Source organism: Varroa jacobsoni, unplaced genomic scaffold, assembly GCF_002532875.2.
Source record: "Varroa jacobsoni isolate VJ856 unplaced genomic scaffold, vjacob_1.0 contig00150, whole genome shotgun sequence".
NCBI classification, from domain to species: Eukaryota; Metazoa; Arthropoda; class Arachnida; order Mesostigmata; family Varroidae; genus Varroa; species Varroa jacobsoni.
In genome coordinates this window covers 75,868-91,927 of record NW_019214420.1, presented here as the reverse complement: position 1 = coordinate 91,927, position 16,060 = coordinate 75,868, and the positions used below count along the sequence as shown (strand labels likewise).

The following is a 16,060-nucleotide window of genomic DNA, read 5'->3' as shown; positions in this document are numbered from 1 at the left end:
GTCGCTTTTGTTTATTCTTAGTATTGCTCTGAAGATTGCTTATCCTAATAGGTGATGCAGCTTCTAGAGGGAGCGCAGGTGCCGTCGAAGGCCCAGGTAGCTAACCGAAGGCTCCGAGTCAGACAGACAACATGGAGTCGCTGCTTCGCCGGTGCGGTACTCGATAACCTTTTTCCGACAGGAAATAACGTCAGGAGCAGAAGCTGTGGTAGACGCAAACGAACAATTTGGATAGAACGAAATTAGACATTACTAGCACAACGACTCTTAGCAGCAATGTTACACTCGTTCCTGTCGCCACAACTTGATCAAAATGGGGGAACACAAATGGGAGGTATGGAAGTGGAGAGAAAGGCGCCCCTCATTGGCTGCCAGTAGAACATAAAAAAGAAGACACGTTTGAGTACGGTTTACTTACGGCAGAAAATAAATGCAAACGCAAGTTAAATTGGCGAGGTTTTTAACTAATTAGCTTAGTCCGCATGTTTAAGTCATGCAGATGATGTTGAGCTGCTATGATTTGTGAGTTAAATTCGACAGTCGATCAAACTAAGAAATTGCTTAAATAACTTATTTGTATGTCGATTTATCTCTGATACCTCCTAAATGTACGGCCGTAAAACGCCCATCGCCGAATGTAGCAGCTAGACATCGTGAAGCTCACACTAACGATATCAGTCTGTGTAGTTAGCTCATAGCATGACTGCAGCTGATGTCATCTAGTAGTTGACAGCCGTTTGTCTATTTGGGTTTATAATATGCCTTAATGACTATCCAATAGGCTGAACTAGCATATTTCTAAAACTAGATGTAGTCAAATATATACGGGAAGCTATAATAGATTGTTTCCGTGTCTCAAAGGTACGCTTATCCCGATTAGAGTAATCACAAGTCGGTGTTTTCGTTCGACTGATAGCATCTGCCTATAACAAAAGCAGCTATCTATATCGATTGTTCAAGAATACACGGGTATTTTTCAACAAGATAATTTGCTTTGGGTTTTTTTTTGCTTTGTAGCATTCTTCTGGATAATAACTTCGACTTAAAGCAACTCATGTTTTCAGTTGCTTTTTTTAATAGTAAGTTCGTCAGAAGTGCGCTTAGCGGTTTAAACGGTGCCTTGTCGCTTAGGCCTATAGACGGCATAATAGCATCGATTTCCTGGCCTTTCGTATGTATACCCCCGTGCGACATGAAAAAGCAGCGGAAAGGCATACATACGTTTTGTGTATATTGGCCAGTAGTTGGAATGGTCTTCGGTGACAAAAACTGCATTTTAATGCGCTCGCTTCAAACAATTTTTGCAGTACAGTCCAGCTACTGCATCGACTACGACCGGCAAATATATAGATTTAACTTATCACTCATCCTAACATTGAGAACTAATACCTAAACATGCCAAATAACACCGATCATACATGTGAGTTTGTTTTGAAATCTGCCGGCCCCATGTCTATAAACAATGCGTATATTTCAGAATCAACAGACCGCTATAATAATATACTGTATAGAAATCAGCCGGCCCCATGTCTATAAACAATGCGTATATTTCAGAATCAACAGACCGCTATAATAATATACTGTATAGAAATCAGCTCCTTTGACAACGAGGTATTCGATGTATCATCGCCTGTTTGCGACCCATTGACGCCAATGACGAGAGACCCATGATAGTAATGTCACCCTATAGCTATAGAAGTCGTTAACACGCATCGTGAAATGCCTAGTAAAAATTTGTCGGACAAACTTAGTGAATATAGGACATTGTTATATATATTTCTGTAGTTAGTTATATTTGTATATTTATCGACTTTTGACAGCGGTTTATTGTCACGTTATGCGGGCGGTGCGGAGTGTATCGCTTATCTTAGTAAACAGGACTAACCGCTCCGGTCCCTGTACGTAGTACTGAAAATTTACTACTAGATCAAATAAAGGTGTAGGCCAAATCCAAGAAGAAAAAATATTGTCCCTAATAAAGGGAACTGAGCCATAGATCTCGTTGTTTTTCTTTCAACTTAGCTCGCTCAAAAAATTGTTTTGCGTGCGCAACAAAACTACAACGCTTGAGTTCAAGTAAAGACATCCGCTATGCAATTCCGTTTCGAAATTGGCTAAATAACTTTCAAAATATCGAAGTGTTATTTTTTCGAGCAGTGAAATAGATATCTGATAGGCCAAAACCTCACTTACGAACGCATTAGATCTACCCCTGATTTGTTGTCTCTACGGCATAAGTTTTGAACTTATCTCTAAATAGACTTTATCTCAAGTCTCAGTTCTCTTATTTTTAGGAGATCTAGAATCCTCGTTCCGAGCTCGATTCCGATATCGGACACGTCGTATTTCTTTCTGACTCCACTAACAGAGTATTATGACAGATGCCTGAGCTCATCGCCAGTTGACGCTAACTTATCTAGAATGCTGTTTTTATGCGAACTATTAGGCCACAGCTGGTGCTTAGAGTCACTGTTTACGACAATTAGAGTAAGTAAAAGTAAAATGTGCTACAGGCAGACTGCCCAATAACTAACGTTACTTGATAATAACGTAAACATTCTGCCAGCTTCTGTAGAGTTACATGTGGTAATATATAGTACATACAAATAAACTTATACTGAGATACGAGCAAGACCGATAAGAATAGATCTTGTGTTTGTGCTATATCGGTGCAAGTGATGTCGATAATCATTGTTAGGCCTTTGTTTCTTAATATTTGTCCTGTTTTCTTTGTATTCTTAATATTGTCCTATTGTTTCCAACTGGATTCCAGTTTCTTAATACATCCTTCAAAGTAACTAGGTTAGAAAAAAAAAAAAAGTAAGTATTCACTTTGTTCCTTAAATTCGGGACTTAATTTAGGTTTAAACGTCAGATAACCTCCATTCAGCTTAGGATCAGCATACGTTGGATTAGACGAGTAAGCGAAAAACAAGGACAGAATAGATGGAACTTAGAGAGTGCAAACTCAGGTGCATAATAAGCTCGTTGGAACGATTGCCCAAATGAAGAATGAAGTTCCTCCAAAAAGTAGGTCAAAAATGCTAGTGTATAGCTGTCCGATATGAATCGTGCTATAATAGACCCTATTTATTTGCTTTTCACCAATAAACAGTAAGGTCTCGTAAAACCTTCTATTTACGAGATATATTAATGATACTACAGATGCTGTATGCTATGGACACACACTGATGTCCTTCTGACAACGTTTAGTTTGGTAAAGAGTAACAGGTTCGTCTGAAAAGGCAGTCGGCTGAGCTTGGAGTGATCTATACACGCACACACATCCCGGATCTAAGCTTAATCCTACACAGGATTTGTTTCCACTTCCATAAAGCGCATGTTTCCTCACAGTAACATCTAGTACTATGATATGAATATGATCACCAATCAGTAATATCAGGCTAGTGCCACTACCATGCATTAGTGCGTTTCGGTACTATTGCTGTCATTGCTCCTCACCATAGTTTCGTTGTCCTTGTAAAAATACAAGATGTTGTCCTGAACGTTCCTGAGAAAACACCTGTAAGTTGGCTTCGTTCTCGGGCGAGCTCGAACTACAGGTGATGTCTTCGAAACAGAAGCTGGTCGAAGGACCGGTCGTTGAGCCGTGTAGAGTTTTACCTACGTAGAACCGATTGCAAAAGCCTAACTGTTCCTACCCACTTGTCCTAACGCAGAGAGAGAGCCTCGGCTGGGCAGGAGCCTTCTGTGCTTTTCGAGACTTTTGGCCGGGCTGCGTTAATTCTGAGACTTTGTTACCGAATTCTCCGATTGGCAGTTGTAGGGTAGTAGCCAACGGAAGGACCACCACTGCATTGTCAACACGACAACTATTTCTAGCGTGTTAAGATCATCTCTCGATAGCAATTTGCGTCATCATCATAAATTTTTCACGTCACAGTTCCAGATTAACGACATTCACACACAATGAACTCTCAGCTCGTTAAAAGCTTGGCGTTTGCCTGAATGGCAAACTTCGATGAAAATTGACTGAAACACGGCACGAATGTATAATAATTGAACATACATAGACTATCGCCGATTCACTATTTTTCTTCACATGACAGATCAATAAATTAAAATTGGCGCAACTTCTAAGCTTAGATGATGGCGCCGATCAACTCAAGATTTTCACAATGACTCCGTAACAGTTAGCTTGACGAAATCGCCTGTGCCCGAGTACACGGGATCCCAGTATCAATCACCTAGACACGTTTTCGGGGACCATGATGCCGACCTAAATTTTAATAGTAGCTTCCGTCTTTCTCGATCAAATGATTTACTACCAAAGCACATAGTCTACACTACATCCATATTGGTTGACTTCTTAAACTGGTTCGTGCTACCCCGTTGCTGCCGGTGACGCCCGACTGAGCCGAGGTACTCGTACGTCCTCGCAGATGCCTCTGTCTGTCGTCATTGGTAGTGCTTATTTTGCTACGGACTGATGCCTCGTGTCGTTTGTAATGGCTAAGGGCTGAATTGCAGCGACGCTTTCGGTAACGCGATACAGTCAAGTGGCTATTCAGCCAACCCTCATAGAACAAACGCGTCTATTTGGAATCTTCTCGGAGCAACAGCGGTAGCAAAACAACGCTTAAAACTGCTCGGTCGTTAAAGCAGCGAGGATGGCGTTGGTGAGGAGGGCCGCCCTATAAGGGCCCATCGGGTCTATCGCTACCATGGCCACTCGCTGACACTGTTGCTGCCAGGCGATTCTGCGATAGACACAAACGGGCAAATGAGAACCGAGTAGAGAACAGCATAGAAACAGGCACAACACAGACAAGGCCGGCCAGATGCTGTCTGCCATTTGTATTGCCGACAGTTCTGCAGTACGCACTGTTCTTTATTCATTTCACATAATAAAAAGAAAAGAAAAACAGGCGCGTGTCCAATCAACAAGTACTGGCCTGATCGGCTGTGAGTTAGCAACTGTGTAGAAAATAAGGGAAAAGAGATTATTATGCCAGATAATAGAAACCAAGGACTCGTTATCTACCTTCTGGTATTAAAACCTTGCCCGATTGACAATTGGCCATGTGTCAGAATGTGGTGTGTAGAACGAATATAAACTATAGTGGTAAATATTAGGGCGCTTGAAGATATTCTTAATATTTACGGAACAATGAAACACTACGGCGAAGGTTGGCTGGATGGCGAAAATAGAAAATCGACAGGGCGGCCTCAGGGGCATACAATGAAGGCTTCCCGCGAAGGGGAGCTTAGCGATGTGTTAATTTTATTACTGATAAGATGGATTATTGGCTGGAGGAAATTGTTCGTACGGAAACAAGTTTAAGTCAATTTCAATACATGCCGCTGTTAGACAAATTTTGACGCCGATATTTGTCTGACTCACGTAGCTCAAACCCAGTGATGGTAAGCTCGTGACAGACACGGTGATATTGTATATCGTTTTTTTAGCCAATATGACCATAATGGCTTGATCTGTCAATCAATAGCAAAAAAATAAATGCCTAATATTCGTCTATGAGCATGAACTTGCTTTGCGTGAATGGCTGGACATACGTTTGACGCTCTTTTTACTCATCGGCTACGAAACTATTGTTAGTTTCACTGATCTATGATATGAAGAAGATTAATTTGTTTTTATTTATATTGAAATGATAAACTCATTGATGATCGATTGCCATGAATCAGCTCGTTTTTAGAAGGTTGCGTCCGATATTGCAAACTCTGGTACATGGGACGTCTTTTAGATCGATATCGTTCAAGATAACGTTTAAATAAATCAAACGGTTCAACGATATGCGAAGTGTATTTAAACAGTACAGTAACGTACGACTAACTAATCAGCCTTTATTACAATGTCTAGACACAGGTAAAACTATATAATTATGTTGATTTAGAATAGGCTCTTAGTCGTTTACTAGGCTATTTGGGTCCTACCGTTCAAGGATTCACTGTCTCTAATATTATTTCATATTTATACTGAAGTTTAAGACGTTCAACTTCTACGCGAGGCCTGATAAGTTTTCGTAAAATTTCGTAAGTAGAATGTACCATTAACTACGTTTCTGATCATTTGTCAAGATGTTTTTACATTACACTTTTTTTTTTTTATTTTCGATCGTATCTAGTGTGGCAGGCATTTGAAATCAATAGCAACAAACGCCATAAAACTTAGCTAATCAGAAAAAGTTATTATTAATAAAAGGAATTATCGATTAGCATCGTAGGCCGTCTGACATATTGGCATTGACCGCTAGCTGATTTCTATTACCACGACAATTTTAAACTGACGATGCTTCTACAAAAAAGTTCCATGCATAACTTTAAACGATACTGACCAAGCAGCACTCCGACGTGGTGCCTCTACAGTTTTTGTTCGTGTATAATTTGCTTTGCCACGATTTTCTATTCATGCTCGTATTTGACCGACTTTTGCAGGAAGGCCTAGCGTCCTGACTCTGTCATCTCAGGACTTTCCGTCAAGGGGTCGGTGGTCGTTATTGCGACCTCGTAAGTAACGTTTGTGGCGAACCGGCTCTATTCTCGAACTCTGTGAACTATATTAATTTGCGTGGTTGCTGCGTTTAGCATCGGCACCTTTACATCCGTAATGAGATTACAAAATGGGGTATTCTAACACAGCTGGAAGGAACCCAGTTAACATGTCGCAGGTTCAACAGCAGTCGTGATCAAATCTGACCAGCACAGCGCAAACGGCACGTCGACTCTTTTTGTTTTTTTAACAGGGAGTTGTCGAATAAAAATCTGAGCAGAATAGAGACATCGGTAAAAATAACCCATTACAAATTTGATACTTAGGAGCTATGTTTCATGCTCATTTAATAGGCAGCAGATAGTGAAATAGGAGAAAGAAGGCGTACGATTCCTTTTTTTTTTCAAAGATAAACTTTGATCTTCGTTCTCCGGATTCGCACCGGTCCTCATCGTCCGTGATCGTAATCTATTCAAGTCGCTAACGTATTATGCAAACTCTTTAGTGATTTTGAGACCACGTTAGGTCCTGCTGACTTGGCCACCATCTAAAAGATTCCCAAACCACCACCCCATGCTAGTCAGTCGTAAAAAATACGATTGGTAAATATGACAATGATGATAGAAATGATGACGGCGACGAAATGTTCAGGCGGCTAGAAAACGCTCTGACTGGGCTCAGGCAACAAGATTCGTTATTTCAAAGGTTTTCGACACCAAATTATGAGCAAGCGTTACGCGAGTTCCGGGTAACGTCATTGTTAACCCTGTCGGTAATGGCTTTGTGCACCGGAGCATAGCTACGGTGAGCCTTCCGTGCATGAAGGAACAAATACACGGCCTGAATATTCACGAACCAAGTGCTGTTGAAAATTCAATTTAAATTTAGTTGCATCTCTAGGTTAGGTGGCATTCACTACTTGTAAATTATACTATAAGGAGCTTACATAAGGGTTGCTAGGTCATAATTATGATTTTCTGAGTGATCTACATAGATTACTGATAATATAAGCAGATATACTATAGAGTACGAAAATAAACTTAATCGCAGTTACGCATGTGAACAGTTTAATGAACGTTTTAATGTTATTATTATTATCATAAATAGTCTACATTTGGAGTTTGAAGAAGCAAATTTTTAAGTTCACCTTTCGGAAATTCGCCACGGGCTGGTGTCGTATTGAAATGTTTAGTTCTATCAACGGCGTAGGAATACTGGATGATTTGTGTGAATACAAGACTTAATAGAATTTTTCGATATCCACATAAGTTCGTTATTCTGGGTCGAGTTCGACAGCAAAACTTCAACTTCTATCCATACCACAGTCCTTTACCGGAGGCTGCATTCATTCATAGCCATATTCCAACTCCGTGGTTACTTTACGGCGCGAAAAAATTATATATCTTCAGATATCTATACGTCAAGAAATTTATTTGGCTTATTTGTGAGCTCGTCCAAAAGAAACAGCTGTTGCTAGCGCAATTACGGTTTGGGCTACCTGAAAGCATATCAGTATCGATGAGACGACCACGTCAAGCCGCAACACAAACGTTTGCCATAGGGCATAGTAAAGCGCAGCTAGGATCGCTGGTGCAGACAGGAAACAGCTTAAGAGCAATGGCAGAGCTTCTTCTGACAGGTTACCGCGTTCTCCTAAAAATAATAAAATAACGACACAGTGCTGACTATATTGTTTTATTTAAACTTCAATAACTTAGCTTTTTTTATTCTAGCCATCGAGGCCGTCTGAAAAATAGTTTATTAATATTAAACTCATAGGCTAAAAGCTCGACGAGAACGAATGTCCCTCTGCAGGTCTAGAATTAGTGGATTAAGAATCGGACTTCCTATTTATTTATTGTAGCTAGCACCGATTCTTCATTTCGTCATTTTCTCATCCATTTAACTAAGTACATCTGTAGCAGTGCTTTGAATTTAGGAGACATTTATGCCAGGGCTTGAGTTTGAAACCTCGAACTTCATACAGAAGCGTCTCTGTACCCTTTGACTGCCTTCTTCTGTTCGGAAGGGCTTAAGCAAAATAAAGCGGGTTCATATGCGTAACTAAAGCTAATTGAATACGACTAATACATGGCTCATTACGAGTGCCTTTATAGCTCTATTTATTTCGTAACACATAATAAATCGCTTAAGTTTTTCTATTTACCACTAATGAGTGCTTTCGTTTTAGTGAGACAACCTATGAATTAAACTGAAATTCCGTGAATAGGCAAACGATAAGGGTTTACATAAAGATCAGCATCTACTTGAGGATTAACTATAAGTGTGTCTTTCCGAAAAGTCCTTCCTACCAAGCCTTATTCTGGGATGCCTCGTAATTCTTCACCACTATTAAAGCAATAACGTCAGCTCGGTTTCGTAGCCGATAAACCTCTATGTGTTCTTCGCCACTGCTATCACATTCTCTTCTCACAGTGGAAATAGCTCGTGCTAACAAGATCTTCCTAAAAATGTTCGTGCGTATATTTAGGCTTGAACGTACGACTTATGGAAAGCTGCCCACGAAAACCTATGAAACACAGGACCGACAGTACGCTGCCAGCCCCGCGGCCGCGTTGGCCATCACCGGAACTTTACGGCCAACTCTCGTGCAGTTTTTAAGTAGCCATTAATTAGTGAGAACCCTGAGATTCGCGCGGTTCAACACTCAAAAACTCTATTGTGCACACTCACCTAGCTTTAACCGAATTATTTCTAGTGGCGTCTGAAAGAGAAGTAGGGAAACTTCGGTAAGCAAATTGTTTGGCGGATACGGTAAACGAAGCCCCTTAAACGTGAAGCTCAAGACCTGTACCATGGAAAACGCAAAATACACAATACGGCCATAGTGAAGCAAAATAGCCAACGGTAGCGACGAAAGCTGGAATAAACATTAAAAAAATGAACCAACGCACAGATAGCTCAGTATTTAAATGGCTTTAGAATTACAAGTGTGTAGTCTGCTGAAATTCTCCACAATTCGTTCTATAAAATTTTGACGTTCAGCAAGCTAGACAAGATGTACCGACAAACAAAGGCCAAACTATGTGTATTTCAAGTGTCAAACAAGTAGACTAATATAATGTTTCTGGTTGGATAATTGAAATCTATAGTGATCTCATGAATAAACTGTATATTTTCACATTTACTCTCTTTACTTTAAATCACAAGTTCGTATAACTTTGGGCGATTGATCACACAGTAAACAAAAACCGTATGCCTAAACCAGCATTGACGTTTGAATTGTATGAATAGATAATACTAAAGGATGTCTAGATTATCAGTTTTGTGTGGGTTACTAACCATTTCTTGATGCGGTGCTCCCTTGGCTGAAAAAAATTACACAAGGCTGGTTGAGGATATCTTCACGAAGTTTCACACGCTTGTATTTAATTTTCGTTTTTGTTTTTTTTTTTGTCGCTATCGATATTATTAGCTTAAACTGATGGCAACTGCTCGTGTAAGTACACCAAGCAACAAGTACAAAATCGATTTTTTAACAATTGCCAATGTTTCCACAGAATAGAGAAATAGCAACGTTCGTTCTCTAGGCAATGCTCTCTATTACTTTCTATTTCTACCTCTACCTCTACCACTCTAAATTTACAAACCTTTGTCGCCCATGATGAATCAGCTAGGGAAATGTCAGAAAATAGCACGCCGTCAAACAAAATAATTCGTATAAATGCCAACTCAGTGCACACCTTTGTAATTTGGCCTGAGCCAGCGACATCTGTTATTCATTCACATGCACTACGCCAGCAGCAGCAGCAGCAGCAGGCAATGATCGGAGGAGATTCAGTTGTTAGTGGATTCGTGGGCGCTCACTCCACCGAACCCCGAGCTCCACACTTCCCTATGAAGCTCACTGGCCGGCTGTCATGACAACAGACGTCATCTAACACAAACACAGCAAATATGTCCCGCCATGCTTCTTTGTTAGGTTTTTATACCCTAGATTATGTGATGAGTCAAAGAAATGATCGAAAAACAATATCGGTATCTTATGTCGAGCTAGATCTGATATAGGATTTGTTATATCTGCCGAATGGTCGACAAGGAAAAGGTTGAAGAAAGTTAGTACTTCTAGAGAACTAACTCTGTTTTGGTCAATAGTACAAATAGCATTGTACGAGTACAACCCATAATGTTAAGAAGCAAGGTTCAGGTTCGCAAGACCTATTGCATAATAGGTTAGACGTTTTCAACAGGAAAAAAGAATAACTATTTGAAAAATGCAAGTCGGATACTATTAAAAGAAGGAGGAATCGAACAACTTCCGACCACTCAACAGCTGATTTCAGCAGTAAATCTGTGTTTTTCCTCTGGATCTATCACCGAAATTGACTAGCACTCTGCAGTCATAGCATAATTATTAGTCATTCTCCGTTTTCGTTTGCCGCCCTCTGAGCACATGGCAAATACCATAGCATCCAATCACCGCTAGATATTAAACTTCTTTACCCCAACCAGTATACTAATAACAGTGATGCTAAAATTTTTCTTAGTTCCTTAAATGCGGAATGGAAAATACTATACTGAGCTACGTAATAAAACTAAATATCAATATGCAAAACTTATTTAGTTCCGCATCCCTAGACGGAAGCAGTGGAAAGGAGCTACCCCGGTACGTTCAGCAGGCGTACGGGTAATACATATTTGTAGCAGCCGAAATGTTTCTATGGTAGCAGTTAGCAAGCGCGCAATAGACGTTGACCGATACCGTGAACATGACTGACGCAGCTCTTAATGGCATTAACTAGTTTGGAGCTGAGACTGAGTACAAACCACAAACTACGATCAGCAAATACAGAATGATTTGTACAGTTGGAATTAAATCTTTTTTGCGATTCGAATACATCCGCGGAACGATCTCAACACATGCAGGGATCGCTTATTTATAGTAGTAAACTTAAACCTATGGTTTTTGTTTTATGAGCTTTTTTAATTATTATTCTACTACAATCAATTGAGACGTTCGAGAGTGCAGGGTAAGCTATCCAGAATATACCGTTAAACCATAATCCAGATCTTGCAGATTAAAAAGCACTGAATTAAGGAAAATCCTATTGAATTTATTATATCCTATTGAATTAGATAGTTTTTAGAACGGCTTTTTCCTCTGCTAATCTAGCACGCGGCAAAATCCAAATTCGACATTAATATCTTTTATTATCTATCTGTGGTACCAAACTAGACTTTTCTGCAGTGGAGAATTTGATGCTTCAGTATGTACTTCGAGTAAAAATATCTCATGAGGAGTATAGGAAAAGCAAATAATAAAATAAAAGACAACTTGTCCTTTAGCATGATCCATTTAGCATATTGCCGAAAGCGTGACCAACTTGTTGACGGACAGGCGCATGTTTTCGAATAGTCGCGCCCTACGTATTTTCTTTAAATCTAGATTTGAATATAAATACAATTTTACTTGCACTAAAGCCTTAGTAAATAACCTTGACTATGTACTGGTAGCTTCATAGCGTCGGAATAAAAGGTTATTTTATATAACAATAGAATAAATAGACACGCTTAATTTTTACGAGCACGTGCTACTGAACACGGTCAAAGTAGTCAACCAAATTTGACTTCCTCGTCATTAGGCTTATCATCTCGGATTCGTTGCTATTATGATCGGTTGTATCGAACTGTATTGTCTCGTTTTCGAAGACTTAATCGTTTAAAGTAGAAATTAAATGCTTCTTATCGTTCTGCCGGCACCTGTTCGCTGTTTGCTGGAGCAATAACTTGGTCTAAATTGAGTTCGCCCTCACACATCGGGCAAATCATGCCGATATCGTGTAACAGCAACATTAGTTCCCCAGTGAACGCGACAAAGTGGCAATGGGGACATGTATATTGGCCACGGCCAGACAGATGCCGTCCGCTGGCAATACACATGCCGAGTGGGCATTTACATTCGGTACAACTCAATAGATAGTTGGATAACAGTTCACCACACTTCTCGCATGGCGAGCGCTCATCCGCTTCAGCTTGACGAATTGTAGCATTTTTAACTAAGGCCTCTATTTTATCCTTATACTTCGGCTCGATCTGATCTCGATAATCTGATCGAAGCAACACTGTCGCGTAGCTGTATGCGCAACCCTTTAAGCCAGCGCGTTGACATTCGATCACCGTCGACGTAAGAATTTTAACGGCGTGACTTGGGAATCGTTTTAAATTGTTGGAGATTCTCATTAGTAGTTTTGCGGCTCGGAGGTGATCGGAACGTTTTACGTGAATCTTGGCCAAAATATAGCTGTGTAACACGTGTAAAGAATTGATGAGTTCGAGTGGAAAATTAATTTCGTTGTCCATTAGTTGCTTGTGCATGCTCAGAAGTATGCTGTGAGCAAGCTTGTAGTTGCCTGAGTCCTGTTCCTCTTCTGCGATGACGACGGCAATTTTCGCCGCGTCGTTGTATCGGCCAACATTGATGTACAGCCTGCACAGGTAGCGGAGGTCTTTGGGAATGCCATCAGTTTCACCAGTGAGAAAATTTGTCAGCTTCGTCGCTAACTCCTTGTCTTGCGCGAAACAAACTGTATCAACCGCAATCTCAATCGCTTCGGTGTTATCATTTGCAGCGGCCTTCATCAGATATTTGAACGCTTTGTGGTACTGACCGCATTTCGAGAGGTACTTTCCTGCGTTGAGATTATCGCGTTCCTCCTCAAAATACTGAGCGATTCTTTCGTAATCGTTCTCAGCCACGCTGGCGTATAACTCCATCTGTTTCGTTTTGCACGCGAGAGCATATGCCTCTTCGGAACAATTCGAGAAGACAAGAAACTCGATCGCTGATGATATGTCATTTTGTGCCTGAAAATATTCTGCCACGAGTTTTGCCCCTTGAACAGAACGGGTGTCGCGTGCTAGCTTGGCTGCCCGATCCAGATTGTTTCCGTGGCGTAATTCGACACGAATGATGCTGTCATAGTCCTTAGCTTTCTCGTATGCCTCCAGAGCTTCCTTGTAGCTTCCCTCGCTTTCTTTGAATTTGGCGTACTGCAGGAGAATCGCGTTCGATGTGACGTGTGACAAAAGCTCGCCAACTTTGCCCCAGCTCTTAGCCTTCACATATAGTGCCGCAGCCTTTTCGAAGTATTTGGCCTTCTCAAACAGAACGGCAGCTTCCAGGGTTTGTTTATTCGTTTCGAGGATAGAGGCACATTCCTTCACCAGTCTTCTGTCGCCAATCTTTAGTGCCATTTCGACACCCTTTCGCGAGTCACCGCACCGCACCGAAGTCCGAGCAATTCCCCATTTGCAATATTCGTCACCTTTTTCCAAACCTTTTTCATAGTTCAACAGTGCATTGTTATAGTCGCCGACAAGCTCAAGCTGTTGAGCGTACTCCCGATACGGCATTTCTCCCGGGGCGATATGTTTCGCCAATTGTAACGCCTGCTCCCAGTGAAGCAGGTCGCGACGCATTTGAAGAGCCGCTTGGGGGTTAGTTGACTTTACGAAGAACTCTTGCGCCTTGTCGAATTCGTTGCGAAATAGCGACATATATCCTTCCAGTTCGTAGATATCCTCAACATGTCGAACGCTTTCGAGGCTCCACGCCATGCCGAGGTCGCCTGCCCTCTTGTAGGCCTTAATCGCCATATCAATGTTCAGATCGTCCATGGCCGCCACAGCCAACTGCGTCCATTCGTCCGGATGGTTAATACTGTCGCAAATACTAAACGCATCATCAAACTTTCGCAATTTAAGGGCGCTTCTCAAGTTGTTCTTGAGCAGTGCCTGACCCGATACTGTCCTGTCAACAGGTTGACTATTGAATGTCGTACTCTTACCATTCTGAGTCTGACATGTTAGGATTCCGTCGGCCATAACCAGAGGTTTGATGCCGGACGGAATTTTGATTTTGTCCGCGAGTGTCACTTCCTCCCGGGTGTGTGAGAAAAGATAGAACTGCTTACTATCGAATACGACAAATATATGCGGTACTTGCTGATCCCAAAGGACACCCTCAATTATTGGCGGTGTCTGTTCAATCGTTATTAGGTGATCGTCTGAAGGCGTATACAGAAATGCCTGTTGTTCCTCATCGAAGAGAATCATCTTCGTGCCAGACGGATGTGAGAATAGAGCGGTAACCTTGCACGAATGTCGAAATTGATTGACGTTTACAAAATCTTGAAAATAGAACATTTCGACATCGCCCTGTTTTGTGCCATAGATGAGGAAGTTGTCTGTGATATCGAGACAAGTTGCATTGTTGAACATCTTCCCCTCATCAGTGTCGATGCCGATAATCTGTATTTTGTTATCGAGCAGACCGACTGCGTAGTCCGCGGTAAGTTTGAGTCGCCTTACAGTTGCTAGGAACTCTTTTGTTGTCCGGTTCCTATCATCGGAGGTCGGATATAAGATAGCACGGTTGTTGATTCCTACCGCCACATGACAAGGCCCCAAGGCGATATGCAGTGGCTCAATATCAATTCTTATTACGCGCTCAGAGGCTGGTTCCAGCACGTCTCCAACTGTGATCTCCATCAGTGATGACAATATAGCATACCGCGACTCAAGGCAGTCGCCCAGTACAGGCAGCTTTGTGAGATAAACGGCCACATGTGTTATGGTACCAACGGCGAGGAACTGTCCATCGTCAGCCCATTGCAACCATTCGATTGAGTCCTCCGTCGATATTAATTGCTCGACATCGTCGAAATCATTTGAATTGTACACCTTCACCTGAGTACCAGATCCAGTGGCAATCTTCGAATGTTCAGAGCAGATTGCTAGATGGACGAGTCCCTCGCGATGACAGCGCACCATACGGAGCTCCTGTCCGATCTCTTTCGGAATCGCCGACATAACTACGACGAAGCCTTCAGCGAAGCCCAAAATTATTAATGCGTCGATACTCCACTCGTAGTCAACAATTACGCCGTACCTATCTTGGAAACCCAAGAGAATAGGATTTTCAGAGTCATATATATCGACAAGATATAGCGTTTTTTTTCCTAACACACAAGAAACCATGTTTTGTGTCTGCGCATTGCTGTTACAGCCAAACTTCAGCTTGGACGGTTCCGCTTTGAGTGGGGTTTGTGACAGGGTATCGCCTTCTTGATTGCTAATAGTCAGACTGTAATCGTCGCCAGCCAGGGCTAGAATACTCTCCTTACTCCACGCACCGCATACGATGCGTTTTGAGTGTTTGCCCAAAATGGGCACTTTTCGCGAAGTTCGATAATGAAAGATCAACAGATTGCCTTTTGACGTACCGACGGCGAGAAACGCAGCTGCTTGTGCCCAGGCGATAAACGTGAGGGTATCCCGCATGCCGGTGTCTGCCTGGGAAACTCGTTGGCTATTTGCGTCCCAAAGGTAAATTGACGATGACCGATCAGTAATAATGGCTAGCGTATCCCCATCTTTGTGCCAGTCCATGCCAGAGCACAGGCCTACAAGCGCTATCTTGTCAACATGTGCACCCTGACGGTCGTAGATATTAACCATTTGATCGAGTCCTGTTGTTACCAGATAATGGGCTTTGAACTTCTGCCATTTGGCTAACAGGGGCCCGCTGGCACCGTGGATCATAAACACCGGCTTCAAGTTGACCAT

The 16,060-nt window shown here is 41.7% G+C and overlaps 3 protein-coding genes across 3 annotated transcripts in view; all 3 read right to left on the bottom strand.

Annotated features, from left to right (window-relative positions):
* The window catches only part of LOC111270864 (stress-activated protein kinase JNK), a 35,273-nt gene extending 30,535 nt beyond the window's left edge, over positions 1 to 4,738 (bottom strand). The window contains exon 1 of the mRNA XM_022851319.2: positions 3,463 to 4,738. Coding sequence (XP_022707054.1) covers positions 3,463 to 3,465 — 3 coding nt within the window. The 5' untranslated portion in view covers positions 3,466 to 4,738. The remainder of the gene's footprint in view (positions 1 to 3,462) is intronic.
* Positions 4,739 to 7,512: 2,774 nt separating this feature from the next.
* LOC111270867 (transmembrane protein 216) lies at positions 7,513 to 10,370 on the bottom strand. The gene is made up of 4 exons (XM_022851333.2): positions 10,084 to 10,370; positions 9,776 to 9,801; positions 9,167 to 9,353; positions 7,513 to 8,125 (listed from the first exon to the last, which is right to left on the bottom strand). The coding sequence occupies exons 1-4, from the start codon at positions 10,094 to 10,096 to the stop codon at positions 7,911 to 7,913; spliced, it is 441 nt and encodes a 146-aa protein (XP_022707068.1). The 5' UTR covers positions 10,097 to 10,370; the 3' UTR covers positions 7,513 to 7,910.
* A 1,156-nt stretch (positions 10,371 to 11,526) lies between these two features.
* Positions 11,527 to 16,060, bottom strand: Oseg6 (intraflagellar transport protein Oseg6). The gene has a single exon (XM_022851313.2). It carries the CDS (start codon positions 16,058 to 16,060, stop codon positions 12,176 to 12,178), a length of 3,885 nt encoding a protein of 1,294 aa, XP_022707048.2. The 3' UTR covers positions 11,527 to 12,175.